This window comes from Zootoca vivipara, chromosome 16 (genome assembly GCF_963506605.1).
Source record: "Zootoca vivipara chromosome 16, rZooViv1.1, whole genome shotgun sequence".
Classification (NCBI taxonomy): domain Eukaryota; kingdom Metazoa; phylum Chordata; class Lepidosauria; order Squamata; family Lacertidae; genus Zootoca; species Zootoca vivipara.
In genome coordinates, this window is record NC_083291.1 from 26,143,404 (window position 1) to 26,169,278 (window position 25,875).

The 25,875-nt window shown below is 44.2% G+C and overlaps 1 protein-coding gene across 1 annotated transcript in view; it reads right to left on the reverse strand.

Moving 5' to 3' along the window:
- Positions 1 to 689: 689 nt before the first annotated feature.
- PIANP (PILR alpha associated neural protein) overlaps positions 690 to 25,875 on the reverse strand; it is a 28,582-nt gene continuing 3,396 nt past the window's right edge. The window contains exons 2-6 of the mRNA XM_060268817.1: positions 11,027 to 11,096; positions 9,118 to 9,686; positions 8,063 to 8,144; positions 4,885 to 5,112; positions 690 to 990 (exon numbers count right to left, since the gene is read on the reverse strand). Coding sequence (XP_060124800.1) covers positions 969 to 990; positions 4,885 to 5,112; positions 8,063 to 8,144; positions 9,118 to 9,686; positions 11,027 to 11,043 — 918 coding nt within the window. The 5' untranslated portion in view covers positions 11,044 to 11,096 and the 3' untranslated portion in view covers positions 690 to 968. The remainder of the gene's footprint in view (positions 991 to 4,884; positions 5,113 to 8,062; positions 8,145 to 9,117; positions 9,687 to 11,026; positions 11,097 to 25,875) is intronic.

The window sequence follows — 25,875 nt, forward strand, 5'->3', positions numbered from 1 at the left end:
ACCATGATCATCAGAAAGCAATAAAACGGACTGCAACTGCAAGCCAGGAAGTGTTTAATTAAAGGCACAGGAGCCTGTAAAAAGCTCCAGTCATGATTTGTGAGTCCCTAGTAGACAGGCGCATGTTGCAATCTTTATTGCTACTCCTCTTCCACAAATGCAACAAATCAGGTCTGGAAAAAAAAGATGAGAAGCAAACACAGAAAAAACTGGAATGCAATAGGATGACAATGGCGTTGTCTGGATGCACCATAAAAAGTGAGTAAGCAAAGGGTGGCAATTCCACAGAAGAGGGTGGGTGTGAAAGCAGCCAAAGATGATTAGATGACAGATGAAGGAATCGTGTCCATTTGATACCAATGCTGAGTGTCTGATTTTCCTGCAGCCCACTTCCCCTCCATATATGCCCATCCCCACAATACAGAAAGGTATTCACTGCCCAGGAGAATGTGATGTGAGCTTTGGCTCTTTTGAAGATGCTTCAAAACCGCATGAGAAGGAAAGGGGAAAGATGGGGAGACACCGAACAGGAGATCCTGCTTCTGCATCCCATTATCAAGCATGCTTACTTAAACATAAATAAATAAATACATGTTTGTGTATGAACATACAAGGGATATCTTTGAAATGTTACCATGAAGGTGCTAGTAGTTCTTGTCTTCTAGGCCTTCCTCCTCACCCCTCTGCTCACATTAGACCACCCCAGTCATCATCTCTGCCATGAAGACCCACCACGGAGCCCAACTCCTCCTGAGCTAAAACCTTGATTTGGGCTGGGTCTGCAATGGTGACAGAATGTCAGGGCACAAAGGGATCTACAATACTGCTGCTGCTGTGTGAGGAGTAGCAGTACCATACTCTCAGGCGGATGGAACTAAAAGGGAAGGCTGCCAGTTCTATGGGACTCTCTGGCCAACTCAGTGTTTGGTCTTGCAACGAAGGAGCCGGGCCTGCTGCTTCCAGGGCAATCACAGGTTCACCAGTGGGATCCTGAGCAGGAAACAAGGGCGGAGAGAGAGAGAAAGGGGAAGAGAAAGAGAAAGAGTAAGAGGGATGAACAATGTTCCCTGTGTTGAGAGGTAAGGACAAAAGCTGTTTTATCTGGTCTCTTGTTCTTTTGTCATAGGGTGCACTTCTAAGTCTCCCCAGACCCTTTGTGCTACAGCAGAGGTTCTCAAACTTCTTTTCCTGGGCCACACTTTGAGAATAAAAATTTGCTGGTGCCACACTGAATTGTTTTACATGGGAAAACAAAAAGAAATGACTCCTAGCAGTACTTTGTTTGTAACACAGAGCACAACTACTTTATAATCTGATCATGTATTAGGGATTGGACTGAGGAGGAATGGTGGGAGTCACACGTCCCCCTTCTCCTGAACTTTCCCAAGGGCAGGAGGATAGTATTGATTTAGAACAGTGGTTTGCAGAGGGGCATAGTCCAGAGGGGGAAAGCTGGGAAATACTAGGTGAGGAACAGCTGGAAGAGGAAACACCAGGAGAGACAGCTGGCAGATTCAGTGTCCTTGGACAGCATTCCTGACCTCCCCTTTGCCCAAGACTAGACAGGCTCTGAGGGTGATAGAACAGACGTAGTGACGTAGATTAATGGGGACGGAGGGGGTGAACCTTAACTGGGAGCAACGCCATTTTTAGAGAGATATTCATTCCTTTGTCTCTCGCTGTGATTATTAAAGAACTTATCTGGTAAGAACACTCCTTTCATTCTTCTTTTTAATTACTGCCACTGGGGGACGGATCCGATTCCCTAAAGCCTGACATCATGGGACATCCAGAAAATATAAAGCAATGCAGCTACATAACAACACGGATCATTCCCAAAATATACTTGCATGTGAAGACCCCCAAACCCCCTCCAAAATAAATCACACAGGGCACAGAATATTTGTTTAAGATTTTTGACATTAATTTGACCACAGCTTTATTGATTACAGCATGTGAGTGGTTGCTTAGGCATTGGTTCGGACTACCTGAACCTGCACCGGCAGAAACAGGACTGACAACTGGAACCTCCAGAGGTCAGTAAGGGAAAACATACTGGGGAAGCACAGTATGTCCCTTAAGTATGCCTACAAATTCAATGAAAATCTTGCTGTTGCCGGGTAATCTCGTTTATTACAATACTTTGATACTATACTACACTGAAATGTTTACATGTTCCTTTGCTTGTCTTTTGAACCATGCCACCACACTTGCCATCCTCTCCTGCCCACACCCTTTGGAACGCCTCTCGTAGAGAGTAACCATAACAAGATAATTTTAGGAGAACTCGTAGTTCATTAAGGCACCGCCCTTTAATTGATTAGATATACAGTGGTGCCTCAACTTACTAATTTAATCCGTTCCGAAGGCACCTTCATAGGTCGAAAAATTCGTAAGTTGAAAAGTGCCATTGGAAACCTGATTTTCCATAGGAATGCATTGGAAGCGGAAAAATTCGTAAGTCCCCATCTAAAAATTTGTAAGTCAAAAAAAACCCTATCTAAAACCGCCGTGGTTTCCGTTTGGATGTCGAGAAATTTGTAAGCGTGCGGCCATTTGCCCCACTCATAAGTTGAAAAATTCCGTTGTTGAGTCGTTCGTAGGTTGAGGTACCACTGTAAATGGATTTGAACATCATAAAAAACTTCAGTAGCCCCTATTTGGGCATCCACTCCACCACCATCACCCCCCCCCCCAAAAAAAACCCTCTGTGCTTGTACTAATGCAGAGGGGGCAAATGGGACCATAGCAGCTAGCTGGCTTCACCCTTGCACAACAGGTGGCAGGTGGTGGCAGGGTGTTTGTAGGGGAATCCTCTCTCCCAGACCTAGGCTCTGGCCATGATGTGGAACTATTGTGGAGGGAACGTTCAGGCATAAAGAGCTGGATCTGCACTACAATGGGTTCCCCTTTCCACAGGGCAGGCAGGGGCATGGCAGTGGGGGCATTGCCACTACCCCCCTCTCCCTTGCCATGTGATTACATTCAATGTAGAGTAAATAGGGCAAAAAGAGATGCCTTTTTGAGATACCAGTGTCAGCACTTAAAATGAAGTAAACTTGGCGCTTTGTTGTCAGAAGACAAGTCCAATTAAATAGTTTCTTGTTTTTCTTTAGAACAGCACACCAGATGCAACATACCTACTATAAAAAATGTGCAGCTCATGGTCCCAGCAACTGGAATTTGATCAACCTTATCTTATTAATCAACCACTGCTTTGGGTTGCATCCCTGCGAAGAGTTAGGCTGATACAATCTCACTGAAGCCAACTGCACGCAGAATTGCAGATCTGGTTGATTAATTCATTGATTAAAACAGGCCAAAGATTACAGCTCTGCATTTTAGTGCTGCAGCTGTTGCACACTGGGTACGTACAGCTGAGAGTGAGTCATCTTCTTCAGAACATGTGCTTCAGCTGAAAGAGGATCTGCTTTCCCAGCATTATACTTGTACTACATCAGTACTGTCCTATCTTCTCAGATCCAGGACCCACCTTCAGACCAAGCATGCAAATGGGGACCAACTTCTTAAATCTTAGAATCATAGAGTTGGAAGAGACCACAAGGGCCATCCAGACCAACCCCCTGCCAAGCAGGAAACACCATCAAAGCATTCTTGATTGATGGCTGTGAAGCCTCTGCTTAAAGACCTCCAAAGAAGGAGACTCCACCACACTCCTTGGCAGCAAATTCCACTGTTGAACAGCTCTTACTGTCAGGAAGTTCTTCCTAATGTTTAGGTGGAATCTTCTTTCTTGTAGTTTGAATCCATTGCTCCGTGTCAGCTTCTCTGGAGCAGCAGAAAACAACCTTTCACTCTCCTCTATATGGCATCCTTTAATATATTTGAACATGGCTATCATATCACCCCTTAACCTTCTCTTCTCCAGGCTAAACATGCCCAGCTCCCTAAGCCGTTCCTCATAAGGCATCGTTTCCAGGCCTTTGACCATTTTGGTTGCCCTCCTCTGGACACGTTCCAGCTTGTCAATATCCTTCTTGAACTGTGGTGCCCAGAACTGGACACAGTACTCCAGGTGAGGTCTGATCTTTTATGCAATCTGCCTGAATGGTGGTCACTGTATTGCTTTTGTGACATGCCCCTCCCCTTAGGTCAGGCTATTATGACCCTGTAGTGCAGTGGTTCTCAAAGGATGTAGCAGGAGAGGATGGCAAATGTGGCAGGAAGATTCAAGGACAAAGAAACATTTAAACAATTCAGTATAGTATAGTACAGTGGTGCCTCGCAAGATGAAATTAATTAGTTCCGCGAGTCGCTTCGTCTTGCGATAATTTCGTCTTGCAAAGCGGGTTTGCCGGGGGAGGGGGGGAACTGCCGAAAAATGCGTCTTGCGAAGCACAGCCATAGAAAACTTCGTCTTGCAAGTCACCAAAAACATCGCAAAACGCTTTCATCTTGCGAGTTTTTCGTTGCACGAGGCATTCGTCTTGCGAGGTACTACTGTATAGTATAGTATAGTATAATAGTATCATTGTATCATATCAAAATGCTTTTTTAAAATTGCAGAGTACTGATAGACAACTTTTCAAAATGAGAGCAAGAGCATTGAGTGATAGTGAGGACAATCCCAATTGTGATCCACAATCGCCATTCTGACAGAGTGCTGGAGGAAACTCGTTTATAATTATATTTTGAGAATGATTCATGTTCTTACGTAGCTGCATTTTTTAATACTTCCTGGATGTCCCAGGATCATATTATAAAGTAGTTGTGTTCCATGCTATAAATCAAGCACGGCTGGGAGTTGTTTCTTTTTTGCTTTCCAGTGTATTGCCTTGCTTTTGCTCTTTGCTGTTCATAGCGAAGGCCTTTGGCTATATACAATAAATTGATTGATTGATACTTGCAATTTGTGTGAGTTACCTGTTGAGCTGGAAGGCACTGGTCTTCCCTAGTCCCTCTAGCTTCTCCATGCCTTCCAGTACCTGTCCAGTTTCCATCATGTCTGGTGTCGGGGTCGGCGAGTCGCTGAAGGGCCCCAGGATGCTGACCGCAGAGGGAGATAGGTCTGTTAAGGGCTGATGGCTACCCTCCTGCTGCAATCCACTTTGCTGGCTGGAGTGGTGACGTCGCTTCTGGTTCCTGTCCCAGCTACAGAAAGCCAGAGGATAGGGGGAGAGAGAAGGCTGTTACCATCAGGAAAGGTGAGACCTAACCAGAGGATTGTGCCTCCATGCCTTACGTTTGTTTTCCTGGTACCCAAATACCTTTCCTCCGACTGTAAGGAATATACAGTCCACCCGAAGCACAATGGGAACGTGAAATGTCCACTTGTACAGCTGACATAAAATATGGACTCCAAGTTGGAGTGGACCTCTAGTTCTCTGCTCAAGCTTTCCACCTCTTAGGATAATGATGGTACTGGATGTGGGGGTGAAAGCCATGTGTGCCTACTGGGCCTTTCCCCATATATTTCTCCCAATGCCAGTAGGGTTCCTCTCTGGGTCGCATCCTTTCCAGAGGCAACATCAACAAGGACTTGAACAGGGGCAGTTGCGGCAGTTCTTTGTCCAACGAAGCTCCCTTTGGAACACCTTTATCCTTTCGCAAATTGTTTGTTTAATTAAAACTTGGCTGTCGGGGAGAGCTTTGTCTTACTAATGAACTGTTTTGTTTTTGAGTGCCTCTGGACTGTAACTCTTTTGCAGGAGTGCTTCAAGTGCATAAAAGAACTTTAGGTCTTGTGCAATGGATTAATGGGCTCTGCCATCCTAGCACAACCAATCTACTTTCAAAAAGGATCTGATTTGGGACTTGTCCCGACAGTCCCGTGATTTCTAGACACAGGTCTGAGAGGTTTTTCTTTTGTCCCACTGCTTTCCCCAGGAAAACCCACTCTTCACTGCTGAATCAGAACAAATGTCGACCCGCAGAAAGCCAGATTGACGTCTGATCTGATTCGGCAGCAAACAGCTGGGGCTCAGCAGCCATTCCTGATATTTTGAGTTTCACTATGAGTTTGTACTGAATTGTATTAATTGCTTGATGAATTTATTTGTGGTTTTTTGCTTTAAGTACATGCTATTGTGTTTGGGTATGATTGCACTGATTGAAACGCTTACTCATTCTTAATGCTAATGTTATTGTTGCGAGCTGTTTTGAGATCAGCATTGTTGTTAGAAAAACAGGATGCAATTATCAAATCATATCAAAAGGATGCTGGTTTTTGCTCAAAAAATGATGGCCAACCAGCCCAAGCCTACCGCTTTTTAAATACAGGTGTGGGTACCAGCACTTCAAAAAGCTGTGTTCTGCTTTTATAAGAAACCGAAAGAGGGGGGGGGCAAAATGAAATTTTCAAGATCAATACCTGTCAGAGAAATAAGCCCTTCAATGGAACTTGAAATATGACAGGGGAGTAAACTAAGCCATCTACAACTTGATTTGGTGGTTTGGGAGGACAGAGATGGTAATAAAAGTGTTGATACAGTGGGTTCTTCATTTGAAGTATGTGCCCAATTTCCTCTCAACTTCTACATTCACATGACAGATAGGCATTCTATCAAGCTGGTTCAATCAGCCCTCTAGTCTTTCCACCATACATTTTTCAAGCGATCTGCCTGCCTTATATGTTTGTAAAAGCACAACATGTATGTTTAACTGTTTCCCTATTCACCCTTCATCTTAACATTTTTTAAATAGTTGCAAAACTTCCTCAGGGATAGAAGAGAGGAGTTATTGTGGCGACTTCACAGTCACTAGCCAATCAGCAATGCCTATTGCTGGCTTTTGAAGCAAACTTACAGAATTAAAGGTAAAGGGACCCCTGACCATCAGGTCCATTCGTGACCGACTCTGGGGTTGTGGCGATCATCTCGCGTTATTGGCCAAGGGAGCTGGAGTACAGCTTCCAGGTCATTTGGCCAGCATGACAAAGCCACTTCTGGCGAACCTTACAGAATTATTTTACCCCAAAAGTAAGTTTGTAGTGCATGTGGTCCCACAGCCCTACTAATGTTACACCAGTCTGCATTCTTAAGTAGTATGTTACAAAAGTATAATGGCGCAGCCTCAGCTATGCACAAAGTAGTATCGTAAGAAAAATGCCTAGCTTAAAAAAAAAGGCCAACTGAAAAAGAAGTCAATTAAAATGTTCAAATATAACATACCAATTCCTTAACTTACCATATAACTCTATAATGATGTGTGTGCGGGGTTAATGCAGTTATAAAATGTTCGAACTACATGGTATTTAAAGCAAAATCTGACATAATTCGCTCCCAGTACACAAATCCCAACGTCCAAATTGGTGCTGTACAAAACCTAAAGGAGTTAATGTGAAACTGAAAAATGTCAGTTGCTTAAAAGTTGCCAAGTGTGTTTTCAGACCTTATATCATCTTCTGCAGCTCACACTTGTAAAGAATTGGATATTAGAAGAATCATCAAGAGTTCCTTCTGGTCATTAGTGATGGCTAGTTGTGGCCTTTATGCGGAGTTTTATGCGGCCTTTACCAAGGTACAACACAGGCAAGGGAAAGAACGTTTTAAAAATGTCATAAACTGGGAGAAGTAATTAAATTACATACTGTATTTTGCATGTAAAAGACAGGATTGCAGCTGTCTTTTACTTTTGTAAATAAATATATAACCAACATATTTTTTTGCAGATCTATATTAGGGATGCATGTACTGACTAAAGTAGGAAACCCTTAATGCTAGATGGCATTTACTTTATTTACGGAGCTTGACTACTTGTAAAAGGGTCGGTTTGTGCAACAAAATATATTCCCAGCTTCGAAACTAATGTTTGGAGAATAGAGAATCTCCAAGAGCACCAAAATTGGCTTTCCATTTTTAAGATTCTGTTAACAGATTATAATTTCGAAAGTTATAGAACGATGTTATTTGTTAATGTATAATATGTGTTTGTATGTAATGTGTTTGTTTTATAATTTTTAAATAATAAAGATATATTTTGGAAGGACAAAAAACAAAAAACAAAATTGGCTTTCCATTCAATATTAAGCCATTTGGCCATAACCTCCTGTGAGTTGCGATCCTATGGCATTAACCTTTGCAGCTCCCTAAAATCTACTCACCAGAATTTGAGTATTATCCCCAGAGCAACAAGGACAATAATGACAGAGATCGTAATGGTGACATACAGCTGAGGGTCCACACCTGGAACAGACAGAGATGGGAAGTGTCAGTAAGTACAGTATGCAGCTCCTGACCATTTTGTGGGGACAGGGCAGTCCATGCCCCCCCCCCGAGATTTCCACTTTTTTCCTGGCTGCCCTCCTGTGTGCTTTTTAAAAGTAGCACTCTTGCAGGTGGAGCTCGCAGTTGTAGAATTGAGAAAAGGATTTCTGCTTGCCACTCAAGCTATTAAAGGTACACAGGAACCCAGTCAGGAAAAAAAGTTGGCAACATGTTGCTGGAGATATAATAAGGAAAATTGTTCTTTGAAACAAATGTTTTTGCAGTGTCCGACGCTTACGGACTTTTGGAGAAAAGTATTAAAATGTATTCTACTTTTGGGGGGGGGGTTAAAACTGTCAGATGATAATATTATCCTAAACCACATACCAATGATATGGGGTTTGACGGCTGGTCAACACAGATGGACTCTTCACACCCTTACTTTTGCCAAAAGACTGATACTGATTTTCTGGAAAAATAAGACTATGCTCCCCTTTGATCAATGGATAGAATATATGACAACTCTTGCAACACATGAATATATAATGATACTTGGAATGCATTGATAAAAATTAGACCAACTTGTTACTAATTGTATACTTGTTGGAATAATAGCATTACTTATATAGCTCTGCATTGCATTGCATTGTATTACAGCAGAGTTTCCCAAACTTGGGTTTCCAGCTGCTTTTGGACTACAACTCCCATCATCCCTAGCTAGCAGGACCAGTGGTCAGGCATGATGGAAACCATAGTCCAAAAACAGCTGGAAACCCAAGTTTGGGAAACCATGTATTACAGTTTTGAACACCCTTTTCTTTATTTTCTCATTACTTTATTGGTCCACGGGGGGGGGGGGGGGGAGAAATCAATAAACTCTAAATAATAATGGAAAAAGAAAAAAGAAAGTTGGCAACACCAGAAGGAATCGAGAGAAGAAGATGAGCGTTACCTTCTCCCCGTGGCCCAAAAAGGAAGGGCCGCAGGGTGGCTGGGGTTTGGCGCAGGTTGAGCCCTTCGTTGTGTAGCAGGGAGTGGGAGTTGGGTTGCGCTGTGGCCATTCCGCTTGACGAAACGAAGGTGTAACCCAGAGGTGGGAAGCCAGGGTTGGCAGAGTTGGCGTCGCCTCCATCCTCCACGGATATTGTGGGGCCCCAGACAATGGCCCAGGGGTACTGGGAGGACGACAGGCCATCCTCGAAGCCAGACGGAGTGGCAGGCCGGGTCCCCTGAGCCTGGCGCCTCAGGCGCACTGAGCTGCGCAGCCCAGCCCCTTTGGGAACCACAGACCGATGGCGCTGTGAGGTAGAGCGGGGTCCTTTCTCCGGGGCGGGGTTCTTGTCCCAGATGCAAACGGACCGAGGGGAGGAAGGGCTGCTGCGGTGGCTGCAAAGGGGCCGTGCTGCCAGAAGGCCCCGGGTGCGCAGAGACCAGGCGCTGTGGGATGGAAGTGCTGAGGCGAGAAGTAAGAAAGGCCAGAGCTGCAGCAAGTGGAAGCAGGAGACCAGAGGGAGCATCACGCTGCGGAAGGGGAGAAAGAGAGATGCTCATCACTAAGCTGGGGGGGTCCCTGCCTGTGGGGCTCGCTGGCTGTGTTGTCAGGCAGTGGGGTTTGGGTTCCCATGAAGTGTGGCTGGTGGAGATCGCAGTCAGCTTTGAACTTCTGCAAAAGCCCAGCTGAAACCAATGATCTGTGCAAGTGTCCAGCAGCACTCCTGCCAGCCCCTGCTCATTTAAAGGGACTTGCATGGCATGATAACTAACAATCTGTAACCCCATGTTAATTTGATAGCCCTGAATATGGAGCTTTCTCCTGCAGCCTGTTTTAAGCGCCACCTCCAACGACCTCTTTGTCCAGGAGTATCTGCAACTGTTTCTGTGTACACACCATAGATTTAAAGGGCATGTCTTCCGCCAAAGAATCTTGAGAACCGTCACACCTCTCAGCAGCTGTTACAAACCACAGTTCCCAGGATTCTTTGGGGCAAGGTGTGGTGTGTACTAAGCAGCCCAGCCTGCAGGTGTGGGGGGTTTTATGCACACTTCATGCATATCCCTCCTGCTCATTTTGCAGGGGTGCCCAATTGGCCTCATGCCTCTCCTTGGGTACTGGGCCCCTGAGACCCAACTGCCACATTCAGACAATTGTCCATGGCTTCACAAACGATGGTTTATGAAGCCTTGTGCAGGTGCCATAGCTGCACACTTCCTTCTCACCTGTCACAGCTCCAATCCTAATGCATCAACTAGCTCACTCCCTTCCTATTGTCAGTACAATCCCTTGGCTTGTGCCTCCCTAAAGCACCAGCTCTTTCATTCTTTTTCTGGGCACCCTGTGCGAGGTCAAAAACTGGCACCTCCAAATGGATCTTCTCCATTTTGCAACCTCTGAGCTCAGTGCCTTGTGGGGGGAACTGTCCATACCACTGTAAATCCAGTGCTTTGCCTATTACCATTACTAGGTATGCATCAAGTTCGGTTTGTTGCTGGTGGTGCACTAGCAATGCTTCATTCTTCAAAGTACAGTACTGTCCTGGACAAAGAAGAAGTGTTTGGATTTGATATGCTGCTTTATCACTACCCTAAGGAGTCTCAAAGCAGCTAACAATCTCCTTTCCCTTCCTCCCCCACAACAAACACTCTGTGAGGTGAGTGGGGCTGAGAGACTTCAAAGAAGTGTGACTAACCCAAGGTCACCCAGCAGTTGCACTGTGGAGGAGCGGGGAAGCGAACCCGGTTCACCAGATTATGAGTCCATTGCTCCTAACCACTACACCACACTGGCTCACTTAAGTGCCATAGCCTGGCCTGGCCCTGTCCCATTTCCATCACACTTTCTAAAATAAATGTTGCAAACCTACCAGGTGCTGGTCTCCATATCTAGAAGCGACTGTTTCTCCACTCAGCGGTAAATCTGCCTCATATTCTTCACTAAAACCAGGAATAAATAAAAAAAAGGAATGTCAGTTGAATGTTCGCTAAAGCGTTCCTAAATCCCTTCAGCGCAGCTGATGCACGGCTGCCTAGTGACCACCAACTTTCATTACATTCCATCAAGTCCCTTCAATCCTTATAAACATGTCATGTATTATGAACATAAGCAGAACACAGACTGACATGGAGAGAAAACATTTCCCTGGCTTATCATTGCACGCGCACATTTTTCCCCCTCTGCACTCGCGGCAGAGCAAACAACCTTAAACACACACACACAAATAAATGTGAGCCTCACAGCCATGAACACACGTGCTGCTGTTCCTCCAAGGGCTGGGGGCAGGGGGGAATTTGTGCCTCTGATTTCTTATCACTTAAACAAGTTAAGAGAATCTTAATTCCCGCATTTATTTATAGCACAGAGCATGTAATCCATTTAATATAAAGAGCTACTTTAATTGTGTGTGGAGGCAAGGAAAAGAATAGGAATAAAATTAGAATGATAAACACAGGAGATAGCGAAAGGGAATGAATCAGTGAGAACACGCCAAGCCTGCTTAAGGACTGAGAGGGGTGGGTGGGAAATGTCCATAAAATATTTAGTGTTTACTTTCCGGATGGCTAAAATGGCTTTCCCTTTTGCCCTTTTAATCACTGCCTGCACTCTCTCCCTCTCCCTTTCTCACACACAATTTTTTGATAAAATTTATGGCTGTATAGCTTTTAAAAATGGCAAACTGGGATACGGATATTGTATGTTTGCACTTATGTCTGGCCAGTTATACAACCTAGCTTGCTACTATTTCCCCAGACTCCGGTCTCCCATTGTGGGTGCAGAGTTCAAAGATGATCCAGCTTGTACGTCCTTGGAGATGCCCCGGGTACAACTCATCTGCAGATACAGAGAAGCTGGGTGCTGTAAGCCTTGCAAGTCATTTCAAGGACTGGAGATAATATCTTTACGAGAAACACCCCCTCCGAGGGGAGCCCAATGAAACCCAAGGCTCTGTGCTCGACAATGGTGTGGCTGACACAAGTCCTTCAGCAAACAAACTTAGAAGGGAAAATCAATATGCTAATGTCTTGCTGACTTGTTCGCTAGAGCTGTCAGACAGACCTCAGGTTCTAGGGTAAGCAAGGAAGATGGCAAAGTCTAAGAGAGTCCCCCACCCCCATTGTGTGTTTGTGTGTCTACAAAGTCTGGGTGAAAGGAAGAGGGGGAACTGAACGGACAGATAAAAGGTGACTAGAACAGATGGCCATATATTCACACGATTACAAGATGCAGAGAGTACATTTCTGTCTTGAAAAGTAAAATTCACTTCTCACTTTGTATCCTGGCGAATCTGATGTGCATTTTTACTACTTGCTAAATAGCTCTTTTATTGCAGCCTTATTACTTTAATCTCTTGAACATGTTCTCATAGAATATGATTCAGTTGTGATTAGACACTTATATTGTGTTTAAATTCAGACTCATTTGAAACCCTGCGGAAAGCCGCTGGGGGCAGGGAGGGAGGGGGGAGAAGATGGAAGCGGATTTTCCTGTTTTAAAAAAGGGTTGTTGGGGGTAATAAGAGTGCTGCTTTGTCTGAGCAGATTCTTTGGGGCCTGAAGAGAGGAGAGGAGAGAGAGCGTAGGTAATAATGGCAACGTGGGGGAGTCGGTTAATCATAAAAGGAGAAAGAAGAGTCATAGATTCGTTAACAATTCGATTCCTAGTGCAGGTGATGATCTGGTAGGAGGAGGAATAAAAAGGGGAACATGGGTACAACCATTACAGTACTACATTTTTGGAGGGGGAAGCGTTTTAATATAAAGCATTGTATATTTTTCTGTTAACGCTTTTTGCCATCACAGACTGAGCTCTTGGAAGGCTGAGGTCTACCTGCTCCTCAGATCCTTGACCTTCCTGGTTTTTGAAACTGTACAGAATTGAGCTTTCGTTCTGGACTTCAGAAGTGACTAGCGCCTCTTTGAGTGAGGGGGTGACCCATACTGCCATAAGAGAAGGTGGTGGTTAAGTACTGTTCTAAGAATGTATTAGAAAGGATATACTGTAAAGGATAAGCTAGTAAGGTTAGGTATATTCACCATCAGAAATAAAATACTCATCGGGAAATGATAGGAAGTCCAATTATGTGTTTGTTTGTTTGTTTTTCTTTTTTGTTATGTTTGTTTGTTTTTTAATCTATGTTAAAAAAAACAGAGAAGAGTCATGAGAAGAGAAGACTCCCTGGAAAAGACCCTGATATTGGGAAAGATGGAGGGCACTAGGAGAAGGGGACGACAGAGTATGAGATGGTTGGACAGTGTTCTCGAAGCTACGAACATGAGTTTGACCAAAATGCGGGAGGCAGTGGAAGACAGGAGTGCCTGGTGTGCTATGGTCCATAGGGTCACGAGGAGTCAGACACGACTAAACAACAACCAAAAAAAAAAACAGAGGAGAAAATAAGAGATAGAAGTATAAAATAAGTTTCTCTCTGGACTATCCATGAGGTGCAACCAAGGTTTGTTCCTGGTTTACAACCCATAATTTGTTTGGGAGAGCTAAACAGCAAGTTTGGGATAGAGTGAATCCGCCACTGTGCCCTCGGCATGCCATGCCTTGACTTAGCATGGTGTATGAATCAGGCCAGGGACCCAGGTGGCGCTGTGGTTAAACCACTGAGCCTAGGGCTTGCTGATCAGAAGGTCGGCGGTTCGAATCCCTGTGACGGGGTGAGCTCCTGTTGCTTGGTCCCAGCTCCTGCCAACCTAGCAGTTCGAAAGCACATCAAAATGCAAGTAGATAAATAGGAACCGCTACAGCGGGAAGGTAAACGGCGTTTCCATGTGCTGCTCTGGTTTGCCAGAAGCGGCTTTGTCATGCTGGCCACATGACCTGGAAGCTGTACGCCGGCTCCCTCGGCCAATAATGCGAGATGAGCGCGCAACCCCAGAGTCGGTCACGACTGGACATAATGGTCAGGGGTCTCTTTACCTTTATGAATCATGCCAGCCCTCTTCTACAAAACAGATGTATAAAAGCTGCACATTTATGAGTGATGTGTTGTTGCTGCCTGCATCTCCTCCCTCTGCCCATGTAGCTTTATAATGCATTATGAATTTCCCTCCTCTCATTCCCTACCCCATGGAACAGCAGCCAGTGAAGTGGATCAGCAGTAGCTGGGAAACTTTCAGTGGAACGGCAACACAACACATGCCTTGCATTATTAAATGTTACAGGGTGAGCAGGGGAGCAGACAGCAGCTGAAACATCTAGTTCCATCCTAATATGTACCTGCTTTCTATATTCAACTTGTCATAAGCATTAGACATAATGCATGTGATTACAGAAATAATGTATGTGATAAGCATTCCAGAAAGAATTACTGTGGGGAATTTGTAGTCAGAGTAAACTAGCAGGCATGGGGATAGTTAATGCATGAAGGGGTTAAAGACCACAAAGTTGTAATGCTAGACTCAGGTCACACACTCCCTCCTCTCCAATGAGGGAGGAAATAAATCTTCTTTCATCACTCTTCTTCACACCATGTAACTAACCAGGAAGAAAGTGTCTGAGCTTGCTCCAAACTCTGATTGCATGCCTGAAACCATCTTTTGATACTTTGTACCCAAGGGAATTCTACCTGTGTTCTGCTTGCTGCTGCATGGAATAACACATGAATCATACTTTAGGATTTTGTAAGTAAAGCTTTTAAGAGTGTGGTTTGTTCATTGCAAGAGGAGCAGAAATGGGGAAAGCACTGTAAGCAAAGTAAACAGAATATATAAAAGGGCCCAACAGCCTGTTATACCCACACTATACTGCTGCTTGACCTTGTGACTGTTTTAAACTCTGCTGGGGTCTTTCTCCCACTGGAGAGTGTGTTACGCCCTGCATTTTGAATCCAGGAGTCCAGCTGATTCTTATATTAATTACCCACATCTTTTACCTGCATAGATCTATTTCCCTCTGCAATTATTTGTTTGGTTGATATGGCACCATCACTGTCTGGCATTTTAGAGAGTACAAGAGGGCAGGTCCCTGTTCCAAGGGGCTTACAACCCAAACGTGGGCTTTGAACCCCTGAAATATGGTACATAAATGACAATTATTCAAAGCATGAAATCCCCCTCAGAAGCCATTTGAGGCTCTTTCTCCAAGAATGCAGATTCTGAATCCTCTCTGGGCAGTTATTTTCCATTGCTTGAATCCAGGCAGCCTTTCCCCAATGCTTAGCCGAAAGCTACCTGCCTCCTGCTTAAACTCATTACATCACAGAACAGGGTGAACATTTGCTCCCCATCTTCTTTCTAAAATTCTCTTAAATATTTAAATACCCCTTCTTAATCTTCTTTTCTCCAGGCAAGCCACACCAAGAGCTTTTGGCCCACCCTTCTAAGACTTGCCTTCAGATCTTTTTTATCCTCTCCATAGCTCACTTCTGAATTCTTTCTTCTTTCCCCTGCAGCATCTATCTTCCATGTCCAAAAACCAACTTCAGGCTCTCATTATATTTAGGACAGGATATATTCTGGAAAGCTTTTTTTTTTTTAAAAAAAAAAGGATTTTATTTTCCACGTTGCACTAATTCTAGTACCATGCGCCAGTGGTGTGAGATGCTGTACATGCATGTGCACTGGAGAGGCCAAGGAATGGGAAGGAACACACTGTGTGTGTGTGTGTGTGTGTGTGTGTGTGTGAGAGAGAGAGAGAGAGAGAGAGAGAGAGAGAGAGAGAGAGAGAGAGAGAGAGAGAGAAGCCCCAGCTGCAGGGGATAGTCCATTATTGCTGTTAAAAAAACATGAGAGATTTGTGCTTCTTGATTGGGAGGGGGGAACACACAACCTTGGGAAAGGAAAAGAAAGCTAAGGAGATGACTCGTCTCTCACATGTGCAGAACTGTACATATGCAAGGGGGTTCTTGCCCTCCTTGCCCTGCTAGCCTCTGCCACACCCCTAGTGACTCGTACGTCTGGGGGTATAAGCAGAGAGCTGTGTGCGCCCATGTAATGAAGTGCCCTAAGTGAATGAGCTCTATATAAAAAGGTGACTCGTGGATGGGGGTGGGGTGGGCATTTCACAAAATGGAAGATCAGGGCATTGCTGTTGACATTTTATTTTTGAAAGGATATACCAGCACTTGCCAGTTTAAGTGGCATAGCAAGGGAAAGTGCTGTCCCTACAGAAGTAAAAGCGACATTTAAAATAAAAAAATTTAAGAGCCCAGACACAGGGGAGGGCTAGGGCAGCGTTATTCACAATCAATGACCACAAACACAGGCACCACCTATAGCATTCGCAGAGTCATATTCCACAAAATATTTATGCTGTGTTGAACACTATTGTGATCTTCGGAGCAAATCTGAAGCATGTTTCCACCGGCTTCAGAGAATTCTGGGGGCTGTATTTCGTTAAGGGTTATTGGGGGTTGTAACTACGGTGCCCAGAATTATTTGGAGAGGGAAGTGTGCTTCAAATGTGCTTTAAAGGTGCAGTGTCAAACTGTAATAAACACATCAACTGAGGCAATAAACATATTGATGTACATGGCACTTTGCAGCTGAAGTGTGCATGTGTGTGCATGCATGCATGCACGCGCACACACACACACACACACACACACACACACACACACCACAGCCTGCCCCAAAGCACTTACAACAATGGTCCAGTTCCAGTCACATATTAGTATTGCCCCACCATCACCAAATTGGGAAGCTCAGTTGGTAGAACATGAGACTCTTAATGTCCGGGGCGTGGGTTCGAGCCCCACGTTGGGCAGAAAGTTCCTGTATTGCAGGGGGTTGAACTAGATGACCCTCGTGGCCCCTTCCAACTCTACAATTCTATGATTCCATTACTGTCTGTGTCTCCCTCTTTCTCTCTCTCGTCGTATCAGTAAGTGGGGCGAGAAAAGGCTAGCAAGAAGAGCAAGGCAAACCTAAGAAAATCACTGGGAGCAGATGTGCTTACCCACACTTAGACTGGCTGCATATGCACCTTACATTTAAAGCACATTTAAAACATCTTTCTCCCTCCCCCCACAAAGAATCCTGGGAATTGTAGCTTGTTAAGTGTGCTGGGAATTGTAGCTCTGTGAGGGATAAACCATATTCCCCAGGATTCTTGAGTGGGTGTGCTTCAAAAATATGGTGTGTGTGCAGCTCTGACCTATGTTAAGGGGGGGGGGTGAAGGCTGAGTAGGGAGGGGCGGGGGGGCGGTTAGGAAAATGTGAGCTTTGATATGGAATTTAGAGGAATGAATAAAATGCATTACCTTATGCTGATTGAGATGAATTACTCTGCATCCACTTTTGATGGTTTAATAGTTTCTTCCTCACATATAGTGTAAAATTGAGGGGTGTTCTTTAGAAGAAAACTCACATTTAATTAAAATGTTGCTTTCAAGCTAGATTCTCTTTTCTGTCCAGGGTAGCTGGAACCACCTGTTATTAAAGCAGAAACCTCGCTCTGCCATTCTGTAATTGATTCTGCCAGATTTACAACTTTGAGCAAAACCCGAAGTTTTACTTCCCCCTCACACGTTTGGCAGCTAGGCCTTGAATCGTCGTCTAACAGCAGTTCTTCAAGACCTCATTCTCACTATTCATGTTCGTTGTGGCATCAAATGCTGGCTTGCATCCTCCACGGATGTTTCGAAACACCTCACAACCTGCCTCAAACACAAAGCTTTTCCCACAATTTCCAGCTATGATAGATTGTTTAATAATCAGGTGGTGTACATGAGGTCACACACTACCTGACTCTCGTTTTCTTTTCCAGCGTCTTTTATCACCTTGCTAGGTAAACCCAATATTGTTTGCCACACATTGTCTTCTACCCTAAAGGCAGAGACTCACCTCACTTCACAACCTTCCCCAAGCACAATATGCTAGACTGCTGTTCCTTGCGGTTGCTGATCCCAGTCCTCCTCTGCCGCTGAATCCTGACAAGACAGAAGTACTGTTCGTGGGGGACAGGAGGCGGGCATGTGTGGAAGACTCCCTGGTCCTGAATGGGGTAACTGTGCCCCTGAAGGACCAGGTGCGCAGCCTGGGAGTCATTTTGGGCTCACAGCTGTCCATGGAGGCGCAGGTCAATTCTGTGTCCAGGGTAGCTGTCTATCAGTTCCATCTGGTACGCAGGCTGAGACCCTACCTTGCCTGCAGACTGTCTCGCCAGAGTGGTGCATGCTCTAGTTATCTCTCGCTTGGACTACTGCAATGCCCTCTACATGGGGCTACCTTTGAAGGTGACCCAGAAACTACAACTAATCCAGAATGCGGCAGCTAGACTGGTGACTGGGAGCAGCCGCCGAGACCACATAACACCGGTCTTGAAAGACCTACATTGGCTCCCAGTACGTTTCCAAGCACAATTCAAAGTGTTGGTGTTGACCTTTAAAGCCCTAAATGGCCTCGGTCCAGTATACCTGAAGGAGCGTCTCCACCCCCCATTGTTCTGCCCAGACACTGAGGTCCAGTGCTGAGGGCCTTCTGGCGGTTCCCTCGTTGCGAGAAGCCAAGTTGCAGGGAACCAGACAGAGGGCCTTCTCGGTAGTGGCACCCACCCTGTGGAACGCCCTCCCATCAGATGTCAAAGAGAAAAACAACTACCAGATTTTTAGAAGACATCTGAAGGCAACCCTGTTTAGGGAGGCTTTTGATGTTTAATAGATTGTATTTTATTTTTCTGTTGGAAGCCGCCCAGAGTGGCTGGGGAAACCCAGCCAGATGGGTGGGGAATAAATAAATAAATAAATAATAGTGTGTGTTTGGTGCTTCTGTCAGAGAGACTTAGCTCACCAAAAACAGCAGATTGTGGAAGTGACCTCAAATGTCATCTTGCCCAACTCATCTATCCATGGCTACAGCATTCTTTTTTTCCAAGCCCACCACTTCCCAAGCAAGTGGCTGCATTGCTTCAGGCTTCAGGTGGGAGATCACTCTCTCTCGACAGGTAAATCAGGTGGTCAGTTACGTATTGTCAAAAAAGTGGGCGTGCATTACCAAAAGAAGGTAGGGGAGAACATTAAGAAAAACACGTGGTTTGTTGTTGTTTTTTAAGAAAGGAGCAAATTCAGAAATTGCTGTGATTACAATAGAAATACAATACATCTCACCAAAGTGGGGAAGACATGAGGGGACTTATGTGTGTGCTAAATCTGATGTCCACGTACCCATGACTGTTATTGGCAACTTCAAGGCTTCTTGCTCTCCCTTTTTATGTTTCTTATCTTTAAGCCAGACTTGGCCTGGGCAGTCGTCAAATAGAGGACACCTTCAAACAGAGAACTGGCTTCTGAGAGCCTTTCAAAACAGAGGAGTGTCCTTTGTAAAGCAGGACACACTGGCACCCTATAGGTAGGCAAGCAGATAGACAGATATATGTTCTCTCTCTCTCTCTCTCTCTCTCTCTTTCAAATGAGTGTCAGGTGGTGAAGTGAGCAGAAAGCAGTAACTCTCAGAAGGAAGGAGCACAAACCTCATGGTTAATGCATTGTTGGGACATTTATATGCCATTTCTTGCTAAATATTTAAACACTTCACATACATTATCACGTTGTAACCACTGCAATTCCTGAAGTTTATTTTCAATTGATGCCACCCTATGACCCAGTTCATATGCAACGCTAAGCCAAACCATGGCTGTGTGTGAATGAGCAGCTCCTGGAGGGAAGCTCCTGGAGGGAAGATGATGGCTGCTTTGTTCCTGCTCTGATCTGACTGTTGCCACAATACTGTGAGCTAAGCCACAGCTTGGCTTAGCATTATGTCTGAAGCTGAGCTGATGCTTTATCTCCCCCAGCCATTGAAACCAAAAAGCCACTGAACAAACCTTAGCTACAGGCTGTGGTTTGCCTGGAGTGAGGTAAACCACAGACCTCGGTTTAGATGTAACACCAAACCAAACCATGGCTTAGCTCACAGCAGCGCCAGCGCAACACCAGCAGGACTGGAGGAGAAAAGGCATGGTTTGGCTTAGTGTTACATGTGAACTGAGCCTATAACTTACTTCAGCTTTTCTTTTCCGTCTATGGCAACTTGCGCTCTAGCTAGGCCTACTGTATATTTCATAGGACCGGCCCACCCATGAGGCAAGGTGAGACAACTGCCTCAGGCAGCAAGATCCACCAAGGCAGTAAATCCCAGTGTTGATCTTTCTCTCCCCCCCCCCCACTTTTTCCCTGATGGCCTTCCCTCACCACTTCGTCCCTAGAGGTGCCATTCTAGGGTCTGTCTCAGGTGCAACCATGTCTTGAACAAGCCCTGGCATTTCATACCTCTTTGTCTTTTAAAATTTGAAACTATTTACAGTATTTAAATGTCAAGTTGGCATGTGCCTCCTTTTTTTTTAACTTCCCTTTGGAAGCTTTTAAGGCTGCCATTGCCAATTAACTCTAAGTCATGCTTTTTTGTACTGCAGTTTAACCTCCCTCTCTTTGACTGGCTCCTTATGTCTCATTGGCCCTAAATATTTTGAATGCATAGAGTATCTGCTGTAGTCTGTCAGTTTTTATGGCTCAGAAGTTCTCCTTTATGTATGTTATTCATCTTTTCTCCACTAATAAGGTGGCTGAATGTCCTACTTTCCTGAGGACTTTTTTCTATTTCCAGTTTAAAGATTAATCGTCATTAGAAGGGGAGCAGGGCCTTGAAGTTGCACCTGGGCAGCAGGCTAAGGCAGCTCATAGCAGGTCATCTATGCAGTTTTTTCCACTATGGGGAGCTGTAGTGCATCTCTATTTAAATTATAGAAATTTGTTTCTAAATTTACTTCTAGCCATATAAATTAGCACATGCAAATTTTATGCAAATTGGTGCCCTCTTTTTTAGTGATGCATAACTGACCACCCTGCTTGCTAAGCGCATTTCCCTCTACTGACCTAAGGAAATTGGTTTTCCCCTTATTTCAAGATCCAAAGTTCTACACCATTAAATTGGATATAAATTGTACACACATTTCCCCTTCACCTTTTTCTGGTCTTTGCTAAGCCTGCTCACTTTATTCATTTCCCCCGCATTTTTCTTGCACAACACCTCCCTGATCCTCTTTGCTGCTCTCCTGTGAACTTTGTGTGGTTTGTTGATGTATTTTAAAAGGTAGAGCACCAAACTGGATGTTTCTCCCTACTCAGATCTATGTGTACTCTGTGCTAAAAATCCTACTTACACCATTGAAAAATGCGTTAGTCTTTAAGGTGTCACAGAACTCTTTCTTGCTTCCATAAAAGGTGTGCATCTTTTCATATTTTGCTCACTTTGCAAAATTTATTCTACATCTCCTAATCATCACGGGGAAGGGCAAAGAGGTCTGGGGAGTTAATTGAAATCAATTTCCAATGACCCCTAGAAATCTTATTCAGCACCTGATATTTCCTTCATTGTTTCGTGCACATTTGCAGGCTTGTCTTCATAGCCATAAGGTCTGGAAACCTGCTTTTACAGAAATGAAAACAGGAACCTGAAGTCCATGCAGAATATTACAGTCTCATGCAGAACTGTTAGATGCACACAGCCAATCTCTGGTAAAGTGGTATTGTCCCCTTTCTAAAAAAAACAAATAGGTGCCCACAATATTGATGAAAATATTGAAGATCATAGAATCATAGAGTTGGAAGAGACCACAAGGGCCATCCAGTCCAACCCCCTGCCAAGCAGGAAGATGACCTAGGACAATCGCTGCCACCAGCTTCACTCATTGCTTCATCTTCTCACGTTATCAGTGAGTCAACTGTTCTTTACAGGTTATGAGCTATCAGCCAACTGCCTAGATTTATCGAGCTTTATAATATCATGCGAAACTACCTGAAAGGCTTTTTAAAGGTGCTCATTAAATCCATAGTGAGCTACATGCTTAACACAGGCAGTCATTCCAAAGCCTACCTTAGACACCAACATGTCATAGCTTCCTGTGCCACAGATGCTACTGCACTAAGAGATACCAATGTGTTGATACAGCCACCTCTGACTAGGATTCTTCAGAAGCAGAGAGAAACACTTCACCGAAGCATGAGACCTAGATTCATGGCTCTCACAGCACAGCAAGAACGAGCCAGAACTGGAGAGTCTTGGAGTGCTTCTAAACTAGCAGTTTTTGGTGTAAACTAGCAACCATGTTCTGCCCACACTATTGGGTGTGATACAGCCCGTGGGCAAGTGACAATACATCTAAGCCATTTTAGCAGCAGCATGTTTATTTTTAAATCAATTTTAAATTTTGCACTCAAGCAGTCTTTCATTTACATGCTACTGCATAAATATTTTAAAGATGTTTACTTAAAATATAGACTAAGAAGTATTTTGAGTGCAACTTAAATGATTTATTTATTTTTTAAACCAACTCTCTAAAATGGTGCTGGATGGAAAGCCAACATGCTTTTTTTATAATAAATGTCTACATTTATGCTAAAATTATTTTTCTTTTAAGCACCATTGATTTTTTTTAAATGTAAGTGAAAAAAAGCTTATGTGCAAATTGAAAGACACAAGTATAAAAAAATTAAGCCACTGCAAAATGGAGCTAACCATGTGCTATACTTTCTTTCTCTTTCTTTGACCTTTAAAAAGAGATGGGAGACTTCAGGTGGTGTTGGACAACAGCAATTCCATTATGATGTCATATGGATGCCTCATAAAAAGTGAGTGAACCAAGTGTGGCAATTCCACAGTAAATAACTAGTGTTGAACCAATCATCTCATTACAACAACACCCTTGTTTGAAGCCTTTAAAATTAGACGTGGATGTGAATTTGAGGCTTACTCCGGTCCTTTCCATATTAAACAAAAAACAAAACAGTAGTGACACAATGTGAAGGGCACAATGTGGAAAGCCTAAATGACTGTTTCAAAGCAAACTGAGAAAGATCTGCCTAGGGATACTGGTAGTGGATGTAGTATTGGGGATCAGATAAGAAACTCGCATTTCCCTTCCTAAATCCTCCCATTGAGACCTTTGAAGTACGTTGTGAACCAGGCGTGTTTGTTTCAACCCACAATCATTTCTAAACTTACCCCCCCCTTTCCATAACTTGCTCCAGCTTCAACCCTCACCAAGCTATTAAGTAAAGGTAAATGGACCCCTGACCATTAGGTCCAGTTGTGACCGACTCTGGGGTTGCGACGCTCATCTCGCATTATTGGCCCAGGGAGCCGGCATACATCTTCCAGGTCACGTGGCTAGCATGGTGAACCAGAGCAGCACACGGAAAGTCTGTTTACCTTCCCGCCGGAGTGGTACCTATTTATCTACTTGCACTTTGACGTGCTTTCGAACTGCTAGGTGGGCAGGAGCTGGGACAGAGCAACGGGAGCTCACCCCGTCGCAGGGATTCGAACTGCCGACCTTCTGATCGGCAAGCTCTAGGCTCTGTGGTTTAACCCACAGCACCACCCGTGTCCCTCACCAAGCTATTACAGTGGTACCTCGGTTTATGAACACAATTGGTTCCGGAAGTCTGTTCATAAACTGAAGCGTTCATAAACTGAAGCGAACTTTCCCATTGAAAGTAATGGAAAGTGGATTAATCTGTTCCAGACAGTCTGCGGAGTACTTAAACTGAAACGTTCATAAACTGAAGCATGGGTGTAATTGGTCCAGAAGTCTGTTCATAAACTGAAGCGTTCATAAACTGAAGCGAACTTTCCCATTGAAAGTAATGGAAAATGAATTAATCCGTTCCAGATGGGTCCGCGGCGTTCATAAACCGAAAATTCATAAACCGAGGTGTTCATAAACCGAGGTTCCACTGTAGTTGACTGGAAATTCAACAATGCAGAGCTGTCCATCCCACTGTTACATGTGTCTGTCTGTTGGGGTGATTGGACAGTGACTACGTATTATCTTAGACTGAGCCTAACCCATTTCCTCTCTCCCATTTCTCCCTACTCTCCTGTCTGACAAGAGAGCCACCAGCAGTGCTACATCAGGAACTCACTTAACGGAGGTAGCATTAGGTACCCATGACAGCCAACATTCCTCCAGGAATCTTTCCAATCCTCTGGGTTATTTTTTTTAAAGCCACCTAACATTGTGGCTTCTCCACACCTTGCGACAATTAATTTCAGGAGTTTGCCATGAACTCTTCAAAAAAAATAACTGTAGGACATTTAACAGAAGGCTGTGAGAATTGTGCGAGTGTGTGCACGCGCGCACAACCGAGAATCATGTCTTTCAGTCAGATGTTTAATTAATTAACACACTCTTGTTTAATTTTTCTCGCTTCGGTGGAGCAGTGAAATAAGATGTGCTTGGTGCCTTTTTCGTTCCTGGATTAACCTTAGCTAGGACCCGTGCTTGAGAAGAGATGCAGACTGCGCCTTTTTTACCTTGGTAGCAGAATAAATGTTTGTCATATATATGAGGCCAACAGTTGAAAGTTACTTTAGCATAGTGGCTAAAGAGATTGAGATAGTAGTCAGAAAGAACCTGATTTAGATCTCTCCTCTGCCATGACCACACTCAGTGCATTCAGGCAAGCCACTCCCTCAGCCTTCCTCCACTTGCAATCTCAAGATAATAATATTGACCTACCATACAGGGGTGTTGTAAAGGTAAGGTAATCTGTGCAAAGCAATTTTAAAAATGCCATATTAAATGCTAAGCATTATTGTTATTGGAAGTATTTCAGGGCTCCCAGAATTTCTAGTTAGTGATCCAAGACATGCCTGCTTGCCTGGTTCAACAACATTACAAGCTAGCTGGACTGTTGATTAGAGTCGCTTCAAGGCAGCTCCTTCCTTGCATCCTCCCCATTTTCCAGAAATATTTCAAGAGGTAACTTGAAGCTTACAAGGGCTTTCATGAGATCATTTACCGGTAGGAGCAAAAGGTATGCATGTACAAACCAACAGTTTACCTACTTATGCCAGAACACCCACCTTTGCTCAGTGCTTCTGATTAAAATAAGGAGCAATTGAGCAGTAACCCAATTCCTGTCATTTACTCATAGCTTCTAGCTGTTGGGAGATTTTAGAAACACCCCCAGCATTAGTTTGTATTCCCTGACTGTCTTGTCTAATAGCTACTGACATTTTTTTTTCCTCCGGGAATTTTTAAATCCTTTTTTTAAAAAAAGAGTTTTATTTTCTGCTCTCGAAACGTTCTGTGGCAAATTTGATTCATGGAACAAACTGAGTATTTTGTTTAGAATCTTCCGCCTGCATCTCTTCAGGCTCGCGGCTGTTTTTGCATTATTGAGCCAAGGTAAAATTAACAGCCGCTCCCCATCAACTTACTTCACAGCCTTGATGATTTTCTTGTGTGCTTCTGTTGCACCCTCTTCTTGTCATCTGGCTCAAGGAGCCTCAAGTCTGTTATGGAAGCTGTTTCATCTCACTGATCATTTTAGCTGCCTTCCTCTGCCCCTGTCCTCCCTTGCTCTGCAACATCAGGTTGAGCTGTGGGTGGAGGAAGATCAGCCCTGAACAGAGCACTTGAAGTGCAAATGCACCTTCGATCCACACGGTGACATTAAAATATGTGCTCTCTTTTTATTGGAATAGTTCTAATACGGACCCTCCCTCTCCCCCCCCCTTTCCCCTCAGCGTGTATTACTTTGCAATTTCCAGCACTGAATTTCATCTGCCATTTTATTGCTAAAGTCACCCAGTTGTGTAATGACCTTCCAGAAGACAGCAATCTGCTCTGGACTTTAAAGCTTTGCCAGCTGTAAAATGTTTCCACCTCAGTATTCCTCCCTTCCTTTCTTGAGGTCACTGTTGAATATGTTTAACATCGCTTCCTTGATGCACAGATGCTTGCTCCCACTTTCCTATTTAGCCT